Raw genomic sequence first — 15,886 nt, 5'->3', positions numbered from 1 at the left:
AAACTTAGGGTTCATTCAATTTGTATTGTTTTTTCTAAGTTTGTTCATTTTAATGATTCCCAAGGTAAATTTATACAAACTGGGGAAGCCTTGCAAATATCCTGCCTTGTCCACTATTGTCGACTTACATATTGTAGATATCTGCATCCTGCTGTGAAGTGGCATTCAATATGACTTACAGCAAGATAAAGAAACTCTTCGTCCTTGATGCTTCATTACTGTCTGCTTGCCAATTTTAACCTGCAACACTTTCACATCATCCTCTGTGTGTAACTTGTAACAAATTAGTATCTGGACGTTTATTAAAATATATGTTCACTAAATGTTGTGTTGTTGTCAGCAGGAGGAATCTGAAGCTCAGGGATTTTCTAATCAAGTGTAGTTATAGTAAGTTGGAGCATTGCATCAGTAAAAACTACAAAACCAACACGTCTGTTATTGTTTTGATAAATGGCTCCAACCTTGAATCGAATTTCCTGACTGAAAGGTGGTGAATGGGCTGTTTTTGCTTATGTAAATGTTCCCAATATGAGGCTTTAAATGATGTACAATGAACCATGGAAATATACATAAACTAAGAGCTTATTTAATCAGTATAAAGTATAGAGTGTATCCTAAGTAGCAATATAACAGATATGGCTCAGATATCATTGTCAGCATGCTCCCCTTATGTGAAGATGACCCCCTGGTTTATTCTGATATTATAAGTATATATAATATGAACTATAAACACTATTTTTAAGTATTCCATTTAGTGTCTTGTTATGAGGTTTTAGTTGCATGAATGCAACACAGTATTAGGTAAGAAGGTAACAATAAAGTACTTACAGTTCCTAGAATATTACATGCACTGTACTATTACCAGTAGGACTTTTAGTTGGATGCATCCAACTTGTCATCCTGCCATCCACATATGTTGGCTTGCTGATAGGATTGGGGTTGGTGGGCTTCCCCTGTTAGCAAAATAACAAATCAGCTCCTGGATATATGGGGAAGAACATTAACATCACAATTAGGATGCTGTCTAAACTGTGGCAGTTTCCTGCTGTGTCAAGCTTAAAACTTTACAGCTCTCATAGCTGCAAATGGGGTGGTGGTGGTGGTGGTGGTGGGTGGGGGGGATTAATCATTTGATTTCATTGTATTGCACTATAAAGAACAGCGCCCACTGGCATAACATTGTTATTTCAGTACATTGCTGCACTGCATAAATGATTGACAAGTTTCTCATTATTTGAAGGTGCGTACCCATTCTGAGTAACACAAACTAAATAGATGCATCCTGGTATTGATGAGTATCTTTTTATTTTTATTTTTCAGTAACCCCTCTCCCCCAAAAATGTTTATTACATTCATGTACTGCTTCAGAGTAGTTAGCATTTTCTAACTGTGAATCATAGTGTTACATACAGTATTTACTTTAGCATTTTCCTCCCCCCTTAATCATTTCCTCTCTCTTTCTTAGATACGCAGGGTGACATAATATATATTATGTTATAATATATATTATGAAACACTCTCTTTCTCCCAGTAACCATATATATGATTACTGGGAGAAAGAAAGTGTCTCTCTCTCATGGACTGAGTAGTTTTCCAGTCCCCGGCTTCTTTATGAGGATTTATTTATTTATTTTCCTTTTTGGTCTGTTTTTTTCACTGCTTTGTTTGTTGGTTTAATTTTCTTGCCTCATTAGTTCAATGAAGTTCTGATTCCTACGGGACATTGCCTGCCTGGCCCAGACTGACTTTCTTTCTTTCTTTTTGTTTCTTTTTTGTCAGATTTCCAGCTTTTTATATTTATTTAATTTTCTGTGTCAATGAAACAACTCTTGCTGGTAAACTGAAACTGTGATGCTGTGTCCTCTTTCTGCTGTGTCCTCTTTCTGTGATGCGGTCACCGATTCAAGTTGATCTTATATTTTTCTTGGTTGTGAACAGAACACGAAATAGTGAAAATATGTTTTCTCTGAACTATAGTATTGTTTCCTGGTACTGACACTGTAAGTAGTAGAGTAAGTAGAGTAGTTATTACAAAACTACTCAGTTCTCGTTTACTCTAAACGGTTCTAACTTTTCTTGTTCCCCATTCTTGTTTTTACCCGTAGGAACTGGCGAGCCTTTAATTCTTACATGAGTCATACAACAGCTGCATATTAAACAGGTCTGCAGTGCATTGCATTACTTTTCAGTCCACAGTGGCAGATGCTTTTAGAAGAAACATTGCCATCTAATGAGATTTGTATATGTAAGTAACTAATTAATACAGCAGTTCTTTTACAAAGAACATCCAATCAGCTTGAAGAGAGAGGGCTTGCTTCAGACAGAGGCTAAACTGAACAGCCGGACAAAAGTATAAGATAAAGATTATTTTAAAGTTTGAATCATGCAAAAATACTCATGTAGAGTCCGAGAATACAAGTATGGATTTGGAAATACTAGGTCTGTTTTAAAAAGTCACTTTTTGAGCTTGTTTGCCCTTTTTGGTTTCTTTACCAGGCTATTGTGATGATTGTTGTGACACAAACAACCTGAGTGAAAGTCGGAGAGGATTAATATGTTTTAGCCACTGTATGCATATCAGCGAAAGGCCACAGCTTAGTCTGACACCAGTTTCTAATCCATCCGAACAAACAAGGTTAAATTCTAGGATCAACGTCAAGGGGATTAAACCTGTTCTGATCCAACAACAGGGCCTTTTTCTTCCATTAGGACAGCGCATCAATGGCATTGCCTCCATAAAAACAAAGGTTCTGTATAATGGGAAATAGAAATACATAATTTATACCCCCTGAGTTAGGTGAGGGGTAAGAATATTGTAGAAATCATTTAATGCTGTTTTTTAAACTACTGAGACATATTACTGCCTGGAGTCACCACAGCGGAAGATTTCTAATAAACTGATCGTGAAGAAAACAAATGCCATCTCCATGCCTAGAAACCCTGGAGACGAATAGTTGTCGCGGTCCATCCAAAATGTTGACAGGAAACATGAGTAATATCTGCCTCCCTTGTCACATTGAACAGATGCATCTCTCCCTGCATGAATAGGGGAACAGAGCCAACAAAGCAGAATCAGTTTTTTCAGAAAAAAAAAATATGATGGTTGTTATTCTCCTGTTGTTACATATATTTATGTATGTTTATGTTGGCTAAGGAAGAGGCGACAGCTTTCTGGAGAGGTGTGTATGGCTCAAAAATAAAGACATTTGAGACTCCCAAGATTGCAACCTTGTTAATGTGGCCATATGGTATTTCTTTAATAGGCTAAAACACATGATGATAGAAATAAACAGTCAAACAATGCCTGAGCATTTTCTTCTTAAAACAAGGAGTTTGTTATGAACTCAAAATACATATTCTGATATTCTGAGAGTCATATGTTATATAAAAGGAATGGAGACAACTTGTCAGAGCTGACAATAAGAAAAAAGGTATGTCGGCATCGCATATTTTAATACTGTGGAGAGTAGAGTGTGTATGCATATACAGTATTTATATATCTTTGTGTATGTATACAAAAGTACAACAAAGGTGACAAAAATAAACTAGCAAACACAGAACACCAAAAAAACAAAAAAAAAAATGCAGAGATACAAGCAAAGAAACACGGAGTGAAAACACAAGGGGGCGTGTGATAATAAAGAACAACTAAACTTTAGGGCAGGCCATCACTGTGATATTAATTATATAATAATAAAGGGAAAAGTACAAGATAAACCTCTGCTCATCCATCCCTCCATCCTTTTCCTGTTTATTTCAGTGGCTGGAGCCCATCCCAGCCGACGGGTTAGAGGCCTGTACACCATGAACAGGTCCCACAGCGCTACCACACAGAAAAAACCACACTCTCACATGCACACGTATGGACCATTTATAATTACAGATTACCCTGCATGCCTTTAGGCCTCAAATTATGACAATGGGTTAAAAGAGACCTTTTCATAATGTTGGCCATAAAGGCTTTTTAGAAATGTGTCCCCACCAGGGCATAAATAGCATTGTTGGCTACTGACACCTGTGTGCTAAGAGCATATATCTTAACAAAGAAAGAAAGATACCTTTTTTATGTTAATTTAACCTCTTTATCGTGCTGAAAATATTTAATTTAGTACTGATATTTTACAGTACAAACAAACTTTTACCCAGGCAGGGCATGTACAGCATGTAGTCAGTGCGATAATAGTTGTAATTAAAAATCTGTTGTCCTATTTCTCGCAGCAGGTTAGACAAAAACAGGCTTTTCATTTGTGGCAGACTACTGTCAAAAATAAAAGCCGGGTCGCATTTAAAGGTTTTGTTAAACTGAAAGATGATAGCAAGACTGTTATCAAAGATCTACTTTAAAACTGAACTCAAGCAGCCAAACTGTCCGACGTGAATCAAGGTTGAGTGTCAGCGAGAGGCGAGCAGAGGAACAAAAGAACCCTTTAGCTGTCAGCCTTTGTTTCCAGAGTAATTTCAAGTGATGTAGAGCTGGAGCAGCTTAAATTGGAGAGAGGTCTAAGGCCAGCTCTTATGTTGTTTTGGTTGAACTGCTGAGAGTCCAGCTTCACACTAAGTCACAGGACTCTTCTGAGTGCCAGTTAAAACATCTTCTACGTCCCGCGATTTCAGTTTCTCCACACATACACAATCTTCAACACTGTTATAAGATAACAAGCACTACATGTGTGCCACTACAGTCAAGAATCTTTTAAGGATGAATACATTTTAAAAACAATCATTGTAGAGCTGGAGGCAGCTGAAGAGGTGTGCGTGAAAATTACAGGAGGAAATTACTGTTCGGTAGTTTCAATAAAAACAATATCCCCTGTGGTTTTCTAAGTGCATGTCTTTTTAAAATGAGTAATGCAATCATCCACTTACTAAAAAAAAGGTGTTAGTTTATGATCAGGTTTTATGCATTTTATAACATGTTTTTTAAAAGTTATTGCAAAAGCAAAGTGTTGTCCCTGTTTCTCATCTTCAAATATTTCATAAAATTCAGGCCATCCTCACAGCGGGCTGCTCTATTAAAATTGGTGGCAACTTGAATTTTCCCCCAAAAAAGCAGAACACATTATTTTCTCCCAAGAGTGATCTTCTTGTTTTGCTGAAAGTAAATTGGACTGAATATCTACACTTCCTATTTGGTGCCTGTGACTGTATAATGAAAACTGATTTAAATAAAGTTTTGCTTACCCTCATTTTTTATGCTCCAAAACCACTGATTCTCTTGGGGTAAACTTGTCCTCTGAATCTGACCTGTCCTCATTATTTATAGTGAGCCGGGGATTTAGCAGCTAATACCAAACACGGATATCTTTTCAAGTGGGAGGTCACTGAGGGACAGAGAGACACACAAGACATCACAGAAAATCTACAGGGAAAAGAACTAGTAGTGAAAATCAAATCCTTAAAACTTTTCATTTCTTCTTTTTTCATATCACATAATTTGCATAATTAAAGCAAACTTTACCAAAAGTAATAGACTATATAGCAAGTATGCTTATTTTGAACCTGTAAGATAAAATGTGACTTCTTTACAGGTATGTCCTCATCTCAACCATCAGTCGGCTAGTCAGCAGGCTCGGTATAAAATCCAAAATGCATTGGAAATTAATGTTTAGGTATTCATAATATAGCTTAGAGTTAATCAAATAAAATTCCCTGCAAATCCATTCACTTAGTGGGTACCAGATTGGGCCGCTGCCATCTGCCTTCACAACTGACTAAAATGAAACTCCTGTTAAGTGTCCTCTGTTAGATTGAGATATTGTGACTGTGGAGGCCATTTACAGTGAAATCACTGTCATGCTCAAGAAAGCAGTTTGAGATCGTTTAACCTTTGTGACTTTTAAAGCTGGGTCCACTCTGGTCATAAAGGGATGGACATGGTCAGCAACAAAACCTGGGTACATTATGGTGTTTAAATGATGGTCAGATGGTCAGACTTCAAATGTCACAGGACAAATCGGGACTCATCAGACAAGGCACCATTTTTGCAATTCTATTGTCCAATTCTGGTGAGCCTGTGCAAACTGCAACCGTTTCCTGTTCTTGTCTGATGGGAGTGGACTCAGCATGGTCTTCTTCTGCTGTAGCCCATCTGCTTCAAGGTTTGAGACGCTGTGTTTTCCAAGCACTCCTGCATACTTTGCATTGTTTTGAGTAGTTATTTTTGTTACTGTGGTACTGAAATTTCCCTGTTATCTCAAAGCAGTCTGGACATTCTCCTCTGAACTCCGGCATCGGCAAGGTATTTTTGTCCGTGGTACTGCCCCTCATTAGATAATTTACATTTCCTGACCATTCTCCTCAGTGGGAAAATCCCAGCAGATCAGCATTTTCTAAACGCCCAGACCGTCTCATTTATCAACAACAACAATAACCTATTAAATCCCCATTCTGCCCTATTCTGTTCACCATGGCTACACTGAGTTTCAAAGCTGCAGTTGGCTGATTACACATTTATGTTAATAACCTCAAAGGTGCTCAAAGCTGCTATCCAATACTTGTTCCTTCGAATGTCATTGTCTTTTTTTATTTTGTTATTTCTTTTAAATAGCTATTTCTTACCATTTCTTTTGATTTGTTGCTTTATTCACAAAGGCAAGATGTCTCTTGTGTGCGTAGATAAACTATGTGTTGGCACTGTTTAGTTTCTGTGCTTGGGATTATCAATAAACTAGGAGACTTTTTTATTTTTCTGTCAGATCTATTTGATGTATTTTTGGTGCCTAGTGACTTTCTCTTTTTTGTGTTTTTTTTTTTTCTTTATTGCTGCTCCACCATCTGTGGTACCATATGATATTAATTGTAAATCAAGTTCTTGAAGTGAAGGCTGACTGTGACAGTATGTTTTTTTAATGGTTGATGTTTGGCTGTTGCACTTTAATTCATGCTGTTAATTTTTATAGTGCTCAAATTCCAGCGCTTGGATTTGAGTATTGGATCCTCTGCACACTTGCTTTTGTTTTCAGGGCTCACTGGCAGTGAATCATTGCAGTAGGTTTTGTTGTTGCTTTTGTGATGTATGAATGGCTGGATACAGGTTATTTGCACAATTGTATGAGTGTAAAATTGGATTCACGGAGATCTGGGCAAGGTTTTTGTCACAGATTGTCACATTTTTATTTCATATTTCCTTTATAGCAACATATCAGTACATCTTTACAGCAGAGCATCAATTTCACAGTATCATCGCTCTTACTATCAATGTGTACCGCTATTGACATCATCAAGTGTCTTACATTGCTGCTGCAGATCTTGTTGGTACTGGTATTTAGGTTTAGCCATGTCAGTTTTGGGTGGATTCACTTAATTACTGTCACTTCTGATTTCATAGCTATGTTAACATTGCTGTATGCCTTCCAAGAGTGGTGAGGTAATCCAAATAGATGTGTATTTGTTAACATAATGAACATGTTCTGTGCAGGGTCACTGGGTGAGATCTCATTTAGTGACATCATTTAAAACATAACAAAATAACATAAAAACCACAGGCTGTCAAAATAATTAAAAAAAAAACCTTTAAAAGCAAATAAAAATCTGAACATGACTGCTACTAATGCAGAAGACTGAGTTTGTGTTAGTCAAAAGGGATTAGCCTCGTTACTCCATAGTTACAATTTAGTCTCAATCAAACTTTTGACTGTTAGTCCAGCAAAATTGTTTTGATGAATGAATTCTTCTAGGATATCTCGATTAAATGGCTCTCTCTTTATACGTCATGGCTATCGGTCAGAATCTAACTCTGAGGAAACATTGTACAGTAGATTCACCAAAAATCTGAAAAGATGAGCTTTTAGAGATGGATGGATGTACACCAGTGCATGTCTGTGACATTTCATTTTCCAGCTAGGGGTTGGCTTGTCCTTTGCAGACCTTCAAATCACAGCGGTAGCATTTCAAAGATGTAACATTTAGCCTGCACTGGGTCTCTTATTTTGAAATGTGACCAGATTCTGTATGCCTGTGCGCGCTGCCTTACTTCTAAACATAACATAGTTCTTCTGCTCAGTAAACCAGGTGAACATTCCTAAGCATCACTTCTACAAAAAGCACGATCATTTCAACATCATATTCTGTGAAAAAAAGAAGTTAATATCACCTCATAACAATATGAATATTTTTATTTGTATCTTATTTGACTAAACAATGATATTCAATAAAGGGAGAAAATGTAATTGGTTTTCATTTATTGCTTTAATTTAAAACAATTACAGAATCGTACTATACACAAATAAATCCAACTCATACTTCATTCTGTTGCTGTAAGGTCCTCTGTTACAGTAGTTTGGTTCCATTTCTAGTATAACATGAGTGCTCATGAAAGCTAGGATACCATTAATACTCACATTAATATCTGCTACAGATGGATCCTAATATGGGGCAGCATTACAGAAGATCCGGTGTGAGCAGATAGGGCATTGGAGAGTGCAGATCTAATGGAGTTTTAATAGATAAATGTTGGCAGGATGTATCTCGGGCTCCTCAATAACAGCAGGATGTGGAAATCCAGACAATGGCTTTTAAATGGTGATGGATGCTAGCAATTGGTTTAATATGTGCAGATGGGAAGATTGTTGGTTACTGGCATACAGGCAGGCAGAGGACATAGATGGATCGAGTGAAGAAAAGGTGACAGTATGAAATGGTCTCAAGAGCTGAATGTTGCAGGATGACTGGCAGAGGTGCATGAGAGTTGGTACAGAAGTACAAGTCAGACCTTATTAGGAGAGCTCAAAGGGACCTTGACAATGTGATAACAAACTTCCTGGTTGCTGGGGTCTTTGTTAAAGGCAAGGAGCAGCAGGTGTCTGATTTGAAGCGGGGTGCTGAGCCCTGACATTGTCTTTTTCTGCCGGTCTTTGCCTTAGTTTTTCACTGTCAGCTCATTCCTTTAATGATGTTTCCCCGTCAACCAGGTGTGGATGCGACTCCGGCAGCTTGAAAAGGTCACTGCCTTAAGGCTGAATGCATCATGTCATAGTTTATTGACTGGCTGTTAAAAAAAAAGTTCATCCTAAGATTATGAAACCCAAAAGTTGAAAAAGATGGTAAAAGGTTATCAGTGAAACAAAAAAAACCCTCCAATCACCTTTTTTAAGAGACAGAATTTTTTTTGTTTGTTCCCCAGACTTTGTCTAGTCACAACATTTTCCAATCCATTAGCTTGTGTAAGTCTAAATTATTAGCTAATGCATATATAAAACCTCTCCTCTTTTTTTCTATTCTTTCATTTTCATTTCAGTGTGTGGATGATGGAGCTAATCATAATTAACTATCTAGCCAGCTTGAATAAAGTATGCTAACAACAGTTGTCAGTGCAGCTGGCAGAAGGCAGGGTTGCCAGAAAATTGAAATGTGGTGAGGAAAAATAGAAAATGTATAAATTATTAAATGTGAGTCCAGAAGATAGGGAAATTAAAACAAATTATCTAGTGACTAAGAGAAGGTTAAATGAATTTAAAAAGAAACACAAACTCCACAGCATTTCTATTGACATATTCAGACAAAATTTCTGATAGCCTTTTCTTCAGGCTTACATAGGAGCTCCCGTTCCCGCAGTGCTTCTCAAAACTTTGTATGGATTAACCCACTGAGCCAAAAAACCCAAAAGAACAACAAAACCCCCCAAAAGACAAAGACTTCCAGGTGGTATCGTCAGAATTTGGTGTGAGGAACATGAAAACATGGATCAATCATACCTTGCGTCAATGCTTCAGACTGGTGGTGGTTGTATGGTGTAGGGCAGCGGACCCCAACCCCCGGGCCTCGGACCGGTACCGGTCCGTGAGTCGTTTGGTAACGGGCCGCGAGAGTTGAGGCTCAGGTGTGAAATGTATAGTTTTCAGGGTTTTTATCGTTTTCAGCGTTATTTTGTTATCGTTTTTATCGTTTACTCGGTTTTCCCTGGTCTTTTCACATGTGTTATGAATACTTTTTTTTTTCGGTACCGGTACTAGTGTTTTTTTGTTGTATTTATCCGCGACACCTTAAAGGCCGGTCCATGAAAATATTGTCGGGCATAAACCAGTCCGTGGCGCAAAAAAGGTTGGGCACCGCTGCTGTAGGGGATAGCTTAGTATCAACTGAGCATCATTTAAACACCACAGCCTACCTGATTATTGCTGCTGATCATGTCCATTGCTTTATGAACTAAGTGCACCCGTCTTTTTATGGAAAGGATAATGCACCATGTCCCAAAGTTCTAGTCATCTCACTCTTCTCGAACATGACAATGAGTTCAATCATCCTCTACAGTCATGATCTCTCAGGCTATCAGAAGACCTTTGGGATGTGATAGAGCAGGAGATTCCCATCATGGATCTCACATCATGACAGACTATGTCAACATGGACCAGTATCCAATATGAGGATTATTTTCCAGGTAGATCAAAAGACAAAAGGTAGGCCTTTTTTTTTTTTTTTTTTTTAGCGAGGTGTACCTAATGAAATGGCCTCTGTTGGTGTGTGTGTGTGTGTTCATGTTTATACATCTTTGTGAGGACCAAAAACTGGAATGCTACTATACTTATGGGGAGAAAATGCCTGTCCCCATGAGTTTGAAGGCAGTTTTGAGACTCAAAGTGTTGTTTTTCCTCTCAGGGTTGGCTTTAGCCTAAGGGTTAGGATTACGCATTCATTCCCCCCTCCCCAAAAGAGCACTTGACACAAAGGCATTTAAACACACTGGAAAAGATAAAACTTTATTTCTCCCTGTCGTGACAATACAAAGTCAACAAGTGCAATAACAATCGAACTAAAAACGGTACTGCTTGTTCTATCTAGTAGGAAATACATAGACAGAACGTGGTGCACATTATCGTCATCATCACCACCACCACCACCACCACACCCAAAAAGTGAGGTATCAGCCACTACAAAGCTTCTTTGTACAGGTGGGTATTCAACTGTAAGGCAACTGTTACCATGACAACCTGGACAGATTGAAACAGCTATGTGCTTCCTTCTTCCCATCCTTTTTACTGTAAATATTACTTCATATATATATATTATATATATTTATAATATATATAATATATATATACTTTTTTTTGACATGGGAAGAGGGTCGAGCTGATACGATTTACAGTACCACATCACATCAGGCCAGAGTCAAGACTGTTTTCAACAAAACAGAAAACATCACAAAACATTAAAAATGAAAAGAAAAGAGAGGAGAGATTCCTCGTATATGTCTCTTGAGGGAATCCATTTGTGACCCTGCTACTGCTTGTCAGAGGCAAAATGAAGCTTTTTAAAATTCCCTGGGTACGACTACTGTATTACATTATTGGTGATAAGAACAAATGTCCTGTTCCTTATTACAGGTCAAAACACAGCACAGAGCCCTGAAAGCGACATGTTCTCGAACGTATCTGATTTTTTTCCCCCACTTATCCAGCGTTGGGGACTAATTAAAAATCTCTCCTGCCCTGTTTGCTACTGCTGTTCACACTCTGGGAATAGGAAGGCAGCTCGAGGGAGACGGCAAGACAGTGTAATTTTGAACCACTGCTGATCTCCAGGCCAATTATTTTACTTGGACTCATCCTGCTTCTCTGCTCCTAAAAGCGATGGCACAAGCCTGCGTGTGTGTGTGTGTGCGCATGTGCGCGTGCGCATGTGCACATGCGCACACACACACACACACACACACACACCTAAACTTTAGCTATTGAAATGGGGATTAACTTGCTCTAACAACTCTACAAATTTGAATATTATTGCTGATAACTGAGGATGACGCTAGCAGGCCCCACTTACAGCACTTGACCACAGTTCTGTTAGGTTCCACTTAAACTTCATGAAACAGAGATGGAAACACGAAGGCAACAGAAAAGTGTAATAGCTGGCTTTTTTGTGTTTCTGTTGGTGTATTTGTGTTGAGTCAGCCAACTCTTAATGATTAACAGTGTGTGCTGTTAGCTTTCAGCGCACATGCAAAGTGCTCCATGTATAAGCTCAGCAGCTGCCAGACTACCAGATGCAAGACTGGAACAGACAACCCCCTACCCACACCCCCCCCTACATCCACCAACCCCCCCACTGTACCTACCTTCTGTCCACCTGGTCGTCACACACTGTCACTCATATAAAAACTGGCACCGCTGCAGCTGCTTTGCATGCTTTTCCCCAAACACAAAGGACAGCATTTATGGATAGCCAAGAAAGTAGATTTCAGCAACTTTGGGTAACAACTTTACCGAGACTATAAGAGGTAAAACAGTCAACTTTTTCCTACTCTAATAGCCAGTTGATTTATTGATTAATTTTGTAAAAATGACAAACATTCCCCAGTTTTCATCTTCCTTCCTTCAGTTTCCATCTTCCTGTGATACTTAAATACTGATTGCTAAATTTACTTTTTTTTTTTCCACTTTTTTCTCTGAAACACAAACCAAGCGATTCATTCATCTGTTGATAAAGCAACAGGCAGATTCATCAATAATTAAATCAAATCTTTAGTTGCAACCATCTCTAAAGCAGTGTAATAATTGTTTCACTTTTTTGTCAATCCAAAATCCCACAATAAATAATTATTTTCACAGAAATAATTATTTTCTCCTTTCCTGAAATCATCTTTTTCTGAATTTAAAATCCAGGGAAAAAAAACAAATCACATAAAAGTTATAAATATATTTGCATGCCTTTGAGTGAAATAAATGTTTGATCCCACAAATTGGCTGTGTGCCCAGCACACAAGTCCACACAATCAGTTTCTTCCATTTCAACCTCACCGTGACCATAGGTAAGACCAAAGAGATGTCCGAGAATGTCAAGGACAATATTGTAGATGTGCATGGAACAACATGTCCCTCCATCTCAAGCTCAATGCAAGATCTTGTCTCATGAAGTGAGGATAATCATGTCAAAGGTGGTGAATCAGCCCAAAACTTCCTGGGAGCTTGTTATTGGTCTGAAGGCAGTTGGGACCACAATCGCCAAAACACCATTGGTAGCGCGCAGTGCCCGCAAAGTCTCCCTGCTCAAGAAGGCACATGTACAGGTCCGTCTTTTCCAGTGAACATCTAAATGATTCAGAGAAGGCTTGGGAGAAAGTGCTGTGGTCAGATGAAACCAAAATCAAGCTCTTTGGCATCAACTTGACCCCCTGTGTATGCAAGCTGAGTATGACCCAAACATTACCATCCCCACAGTCAGGCACAAAGGTGGAAACATTGTGCTTTGGAGCCATCTTTCCACTAAGGGTGTGGGATGACTTCACCACACTGAGGTCAATGGATGCAACAACAACAGTCCACTGGCCACTTAAAAGCCAGAAGATAGGCTGTGGATGGGTCTTCCAGTAACCCAAAACATACTGTACTGCCAAGGCAACAAGAAGAAGCCCCTTAAGGTCGTGGCCTAGCTAATCTCCCAATCTCAATCCTAGAAAATCTGTGGAGGGAAACAAACTTAGAGTTGTAAACTGGCAGCCAAGAAACCTTAAAGGATTTATAGTTTCTGTAAAGAAGAGTGGGCCAGAATCCCTCCTGAGATGTGTGCAAAAGCAAGCACTAAGTCATGTTTCGCACAAATGAAATACTTATTTCACTCAATGAGGTGCAAATCAATTTATAACTTTTATTTAATGTGTCTTTGTTTTATGGATTTTTGGTTGAGATTCTGTTAAAATGAAACTACTATAAAAATTAGAAACTGTTTTTGATCTGAGGGATAAATAAAACAAAGATTTAAATAAATAAATACCATACTGGTGGCGGTTTGAAATAAGAATTGACAGTTTTTGCTATGAAATACACTGAGCGTTAATGTAAAAAGTGTGCAAGAGCTTCTTTTAGTGAGAGATAATCATGTCTTTTTTCTTACAGAGCTGACAAAAAAAAGAGTTCATTATCCAGAAATATTATATCTCCATTTAACTGACATCACCTTCTTATTAAATGCAAACTAAGCCAAACTGACTCTGATTTTTACATACCATGTGATCCTCTGGTTAAGCTTCTGTACATTATTGCTGACAGTGAAAGGGGTTTACTGATATTTCTTTTGGAAACATTTTCTGTTATGGCTAGTTACTTACAGTTGCCTGTTACCAATGTGGAATTTGGAGCACTTTGTATAAAGAAACTAATGGATATTATTTTGCGTCATATTGCTAATGAAGCTGATCTCAGGCAGACCTAATAACGAGGAAGGTCAAATAGGTCAGTGGGTGATATTATAGAAAACTGTCACAAACTCGTAATTTGATAAGTAAGGGTTTCACTCAGGTCTTTAGGCTCTTTGCCAAGGGATACGGATATGTGTAAATTAGCATAAAGACTGTGGCTGTTATGAAGGCATCCCTGATCCTCATTAATGCTTGTGTGAAGATGGAAAACCCTCATGTTTGAAGTTTCAGCAGTTTATTTTTATGGCCTTACGTCCTTTTCCGACACTGTTTCAAGAAATCGCTTGTTTTGCAGAAAGGAGACCAAAAACATTTTGTATAAGATGTTTGTTTTTCATCGTGGCTGCAGAGGCATTTTTTCTGGTTTCAGTAGGTAACAAAAACATTCTACTCTAAGTGAGATGCTCAGCATCAACCTAAGCCATTACATAATCAGATTGTTAGCCACTCATATATTTTCTCTGACTAGTTCACATAAATAAATCACCAAATAGATAACCCACAACTGTGTCTAACTGCTACTGAACACAAAGTGACACAGCAGTTTAATAAACATGTTATATCTAGAAATAAGCTTTTTTTTCGTCTTTTTTTTCTTTAAATAGACAAGCTTTCTCAATTGCGAGTACAGTTTATCCAGTTCATCTTGGATTTGTTTGGGGTACTCCAGGCCTTGGCAGATACTTTAGGGAATCAGTTAAACCCTATAAGCAGATAAATGCATTCATCTCTCCCTTCTGTAGAAGCAGCGATACATTCGTCTGTGTGGCTTTCCAGGCTTTCTTCAGCTGTTTCGCCTGATTCTGTTAGTCTGTGGGTATTTTGTGCTCATTAGAAAGGGGGCAGTAGTCACTTCTAGCTACTACAGTATGGCTAGCCCACCAGTGATGCTGTGTTTGTGGTCCAGAGAGGGGTGACTGGGGAGCATCTCCTCTGTACCATGTAAGGAAACCAGGTGTTGCTACTCTTCTGTTTATCCACTCACAGCATCATTCTGCCAGAAGGGGAAAAAAAGACATAAGGTATCAGGGTTCATTCTTAAGCTTGTAACATATAGAATTACAGGCATTTTTTAGTTTTTTTCTGTAGCTTTCAACCGTATATTAACTTTTGTGTGCTAAGCCTCAAGCTAAGTCCTTTGGCCATCATCAACATGGTGTGTTTGGAGATCTGAACCCGAAGGAAACTGCATACTAGCAGTTTCAGATAGCGACTTGTCTGACACGAGAGATACCTGCAAAAAGATTATGTCGCATTAGTCTCCTTTTTATTCTAAATCACAGTATTTACAGTATTTTTAGTCACTTAAAACTTCTGGTCAATGCTGTAAACTGAGTTCAGTTAGCATTTTTCCATAGAGTTCTCCATAACCGGGCAAATTTTGAAAACCAGCCCTCTGCTGGCCTTTACAATAAAATGCAGGTTAAAGGCACTTCCACACTGGCTTTGCATTTCACACTAGACAGGTGTGCCCATCTTTTATACACTCTCTATGAAATCAAAAGAGCAGTAGGATCATTTTCTCAGCCTTTTTTCTTCCCAGCACCCTGCTGGCCATTAGAAATGATTCAGTACACTCCTGTGCTGGCTTCAGTTTTCAGACCTGAAAGTGCAGTGCCAGTCACAACACCACCAAACACAATCTAAGGCAGTTACATACAGAATGGCTGTTGGTGCTGGACAATGTAACCACATCTAGCTTTCCTTTGGCTGTGGTTTCCAGTTTTCATTGTATTGGTTAAGTGGCTAGACACTGACTGA

The 15,886-nt window shown here is 38.5% G+C and overlaps 1 protein-coding gene across 1 annotated transcript in view; it reads right to left on the bottom strand.

Moving 5' to 3' along the window:
* Positions 1–10,667: 10,667 nt before the first annotated feature.
* The window catches only part of shisal1b (shisa like 1b), a 39,087-nt gene continuing 33,868 nt past the window's right edge, over positions 10,668–15,886 (bottom strand). Inside the window, exon 5 of the mRNA XM_006782513.3 lies at positions 10,668–15,119. Within this exon, the coding sequence (XP_006782576.2) occupies position 15,119 (1 nt within the window). The 3' untranslated portion in view covers positions 10,668–15,118. The remainder of the gene's footprint in view (positions 15,120–15,886) is intronic.

Source organism: Neolamprologus brichardi, chromosome 7, assembly GCF_056152115.1.
Source record: "Neolamprologus brichardi isolate AB-2024 chromosome 7, ASM5615211v1, whole genome shotgun sequence".
NCBI lineage: Eukaryota > Metazoa > Chordata > Actinopteri > Cichliformes > Cichlidae > Neolamprologus > Neolamprologus brichardi.
This window is presented reverse-complemented; position numbering and strand designations above follow the sequence as displayed.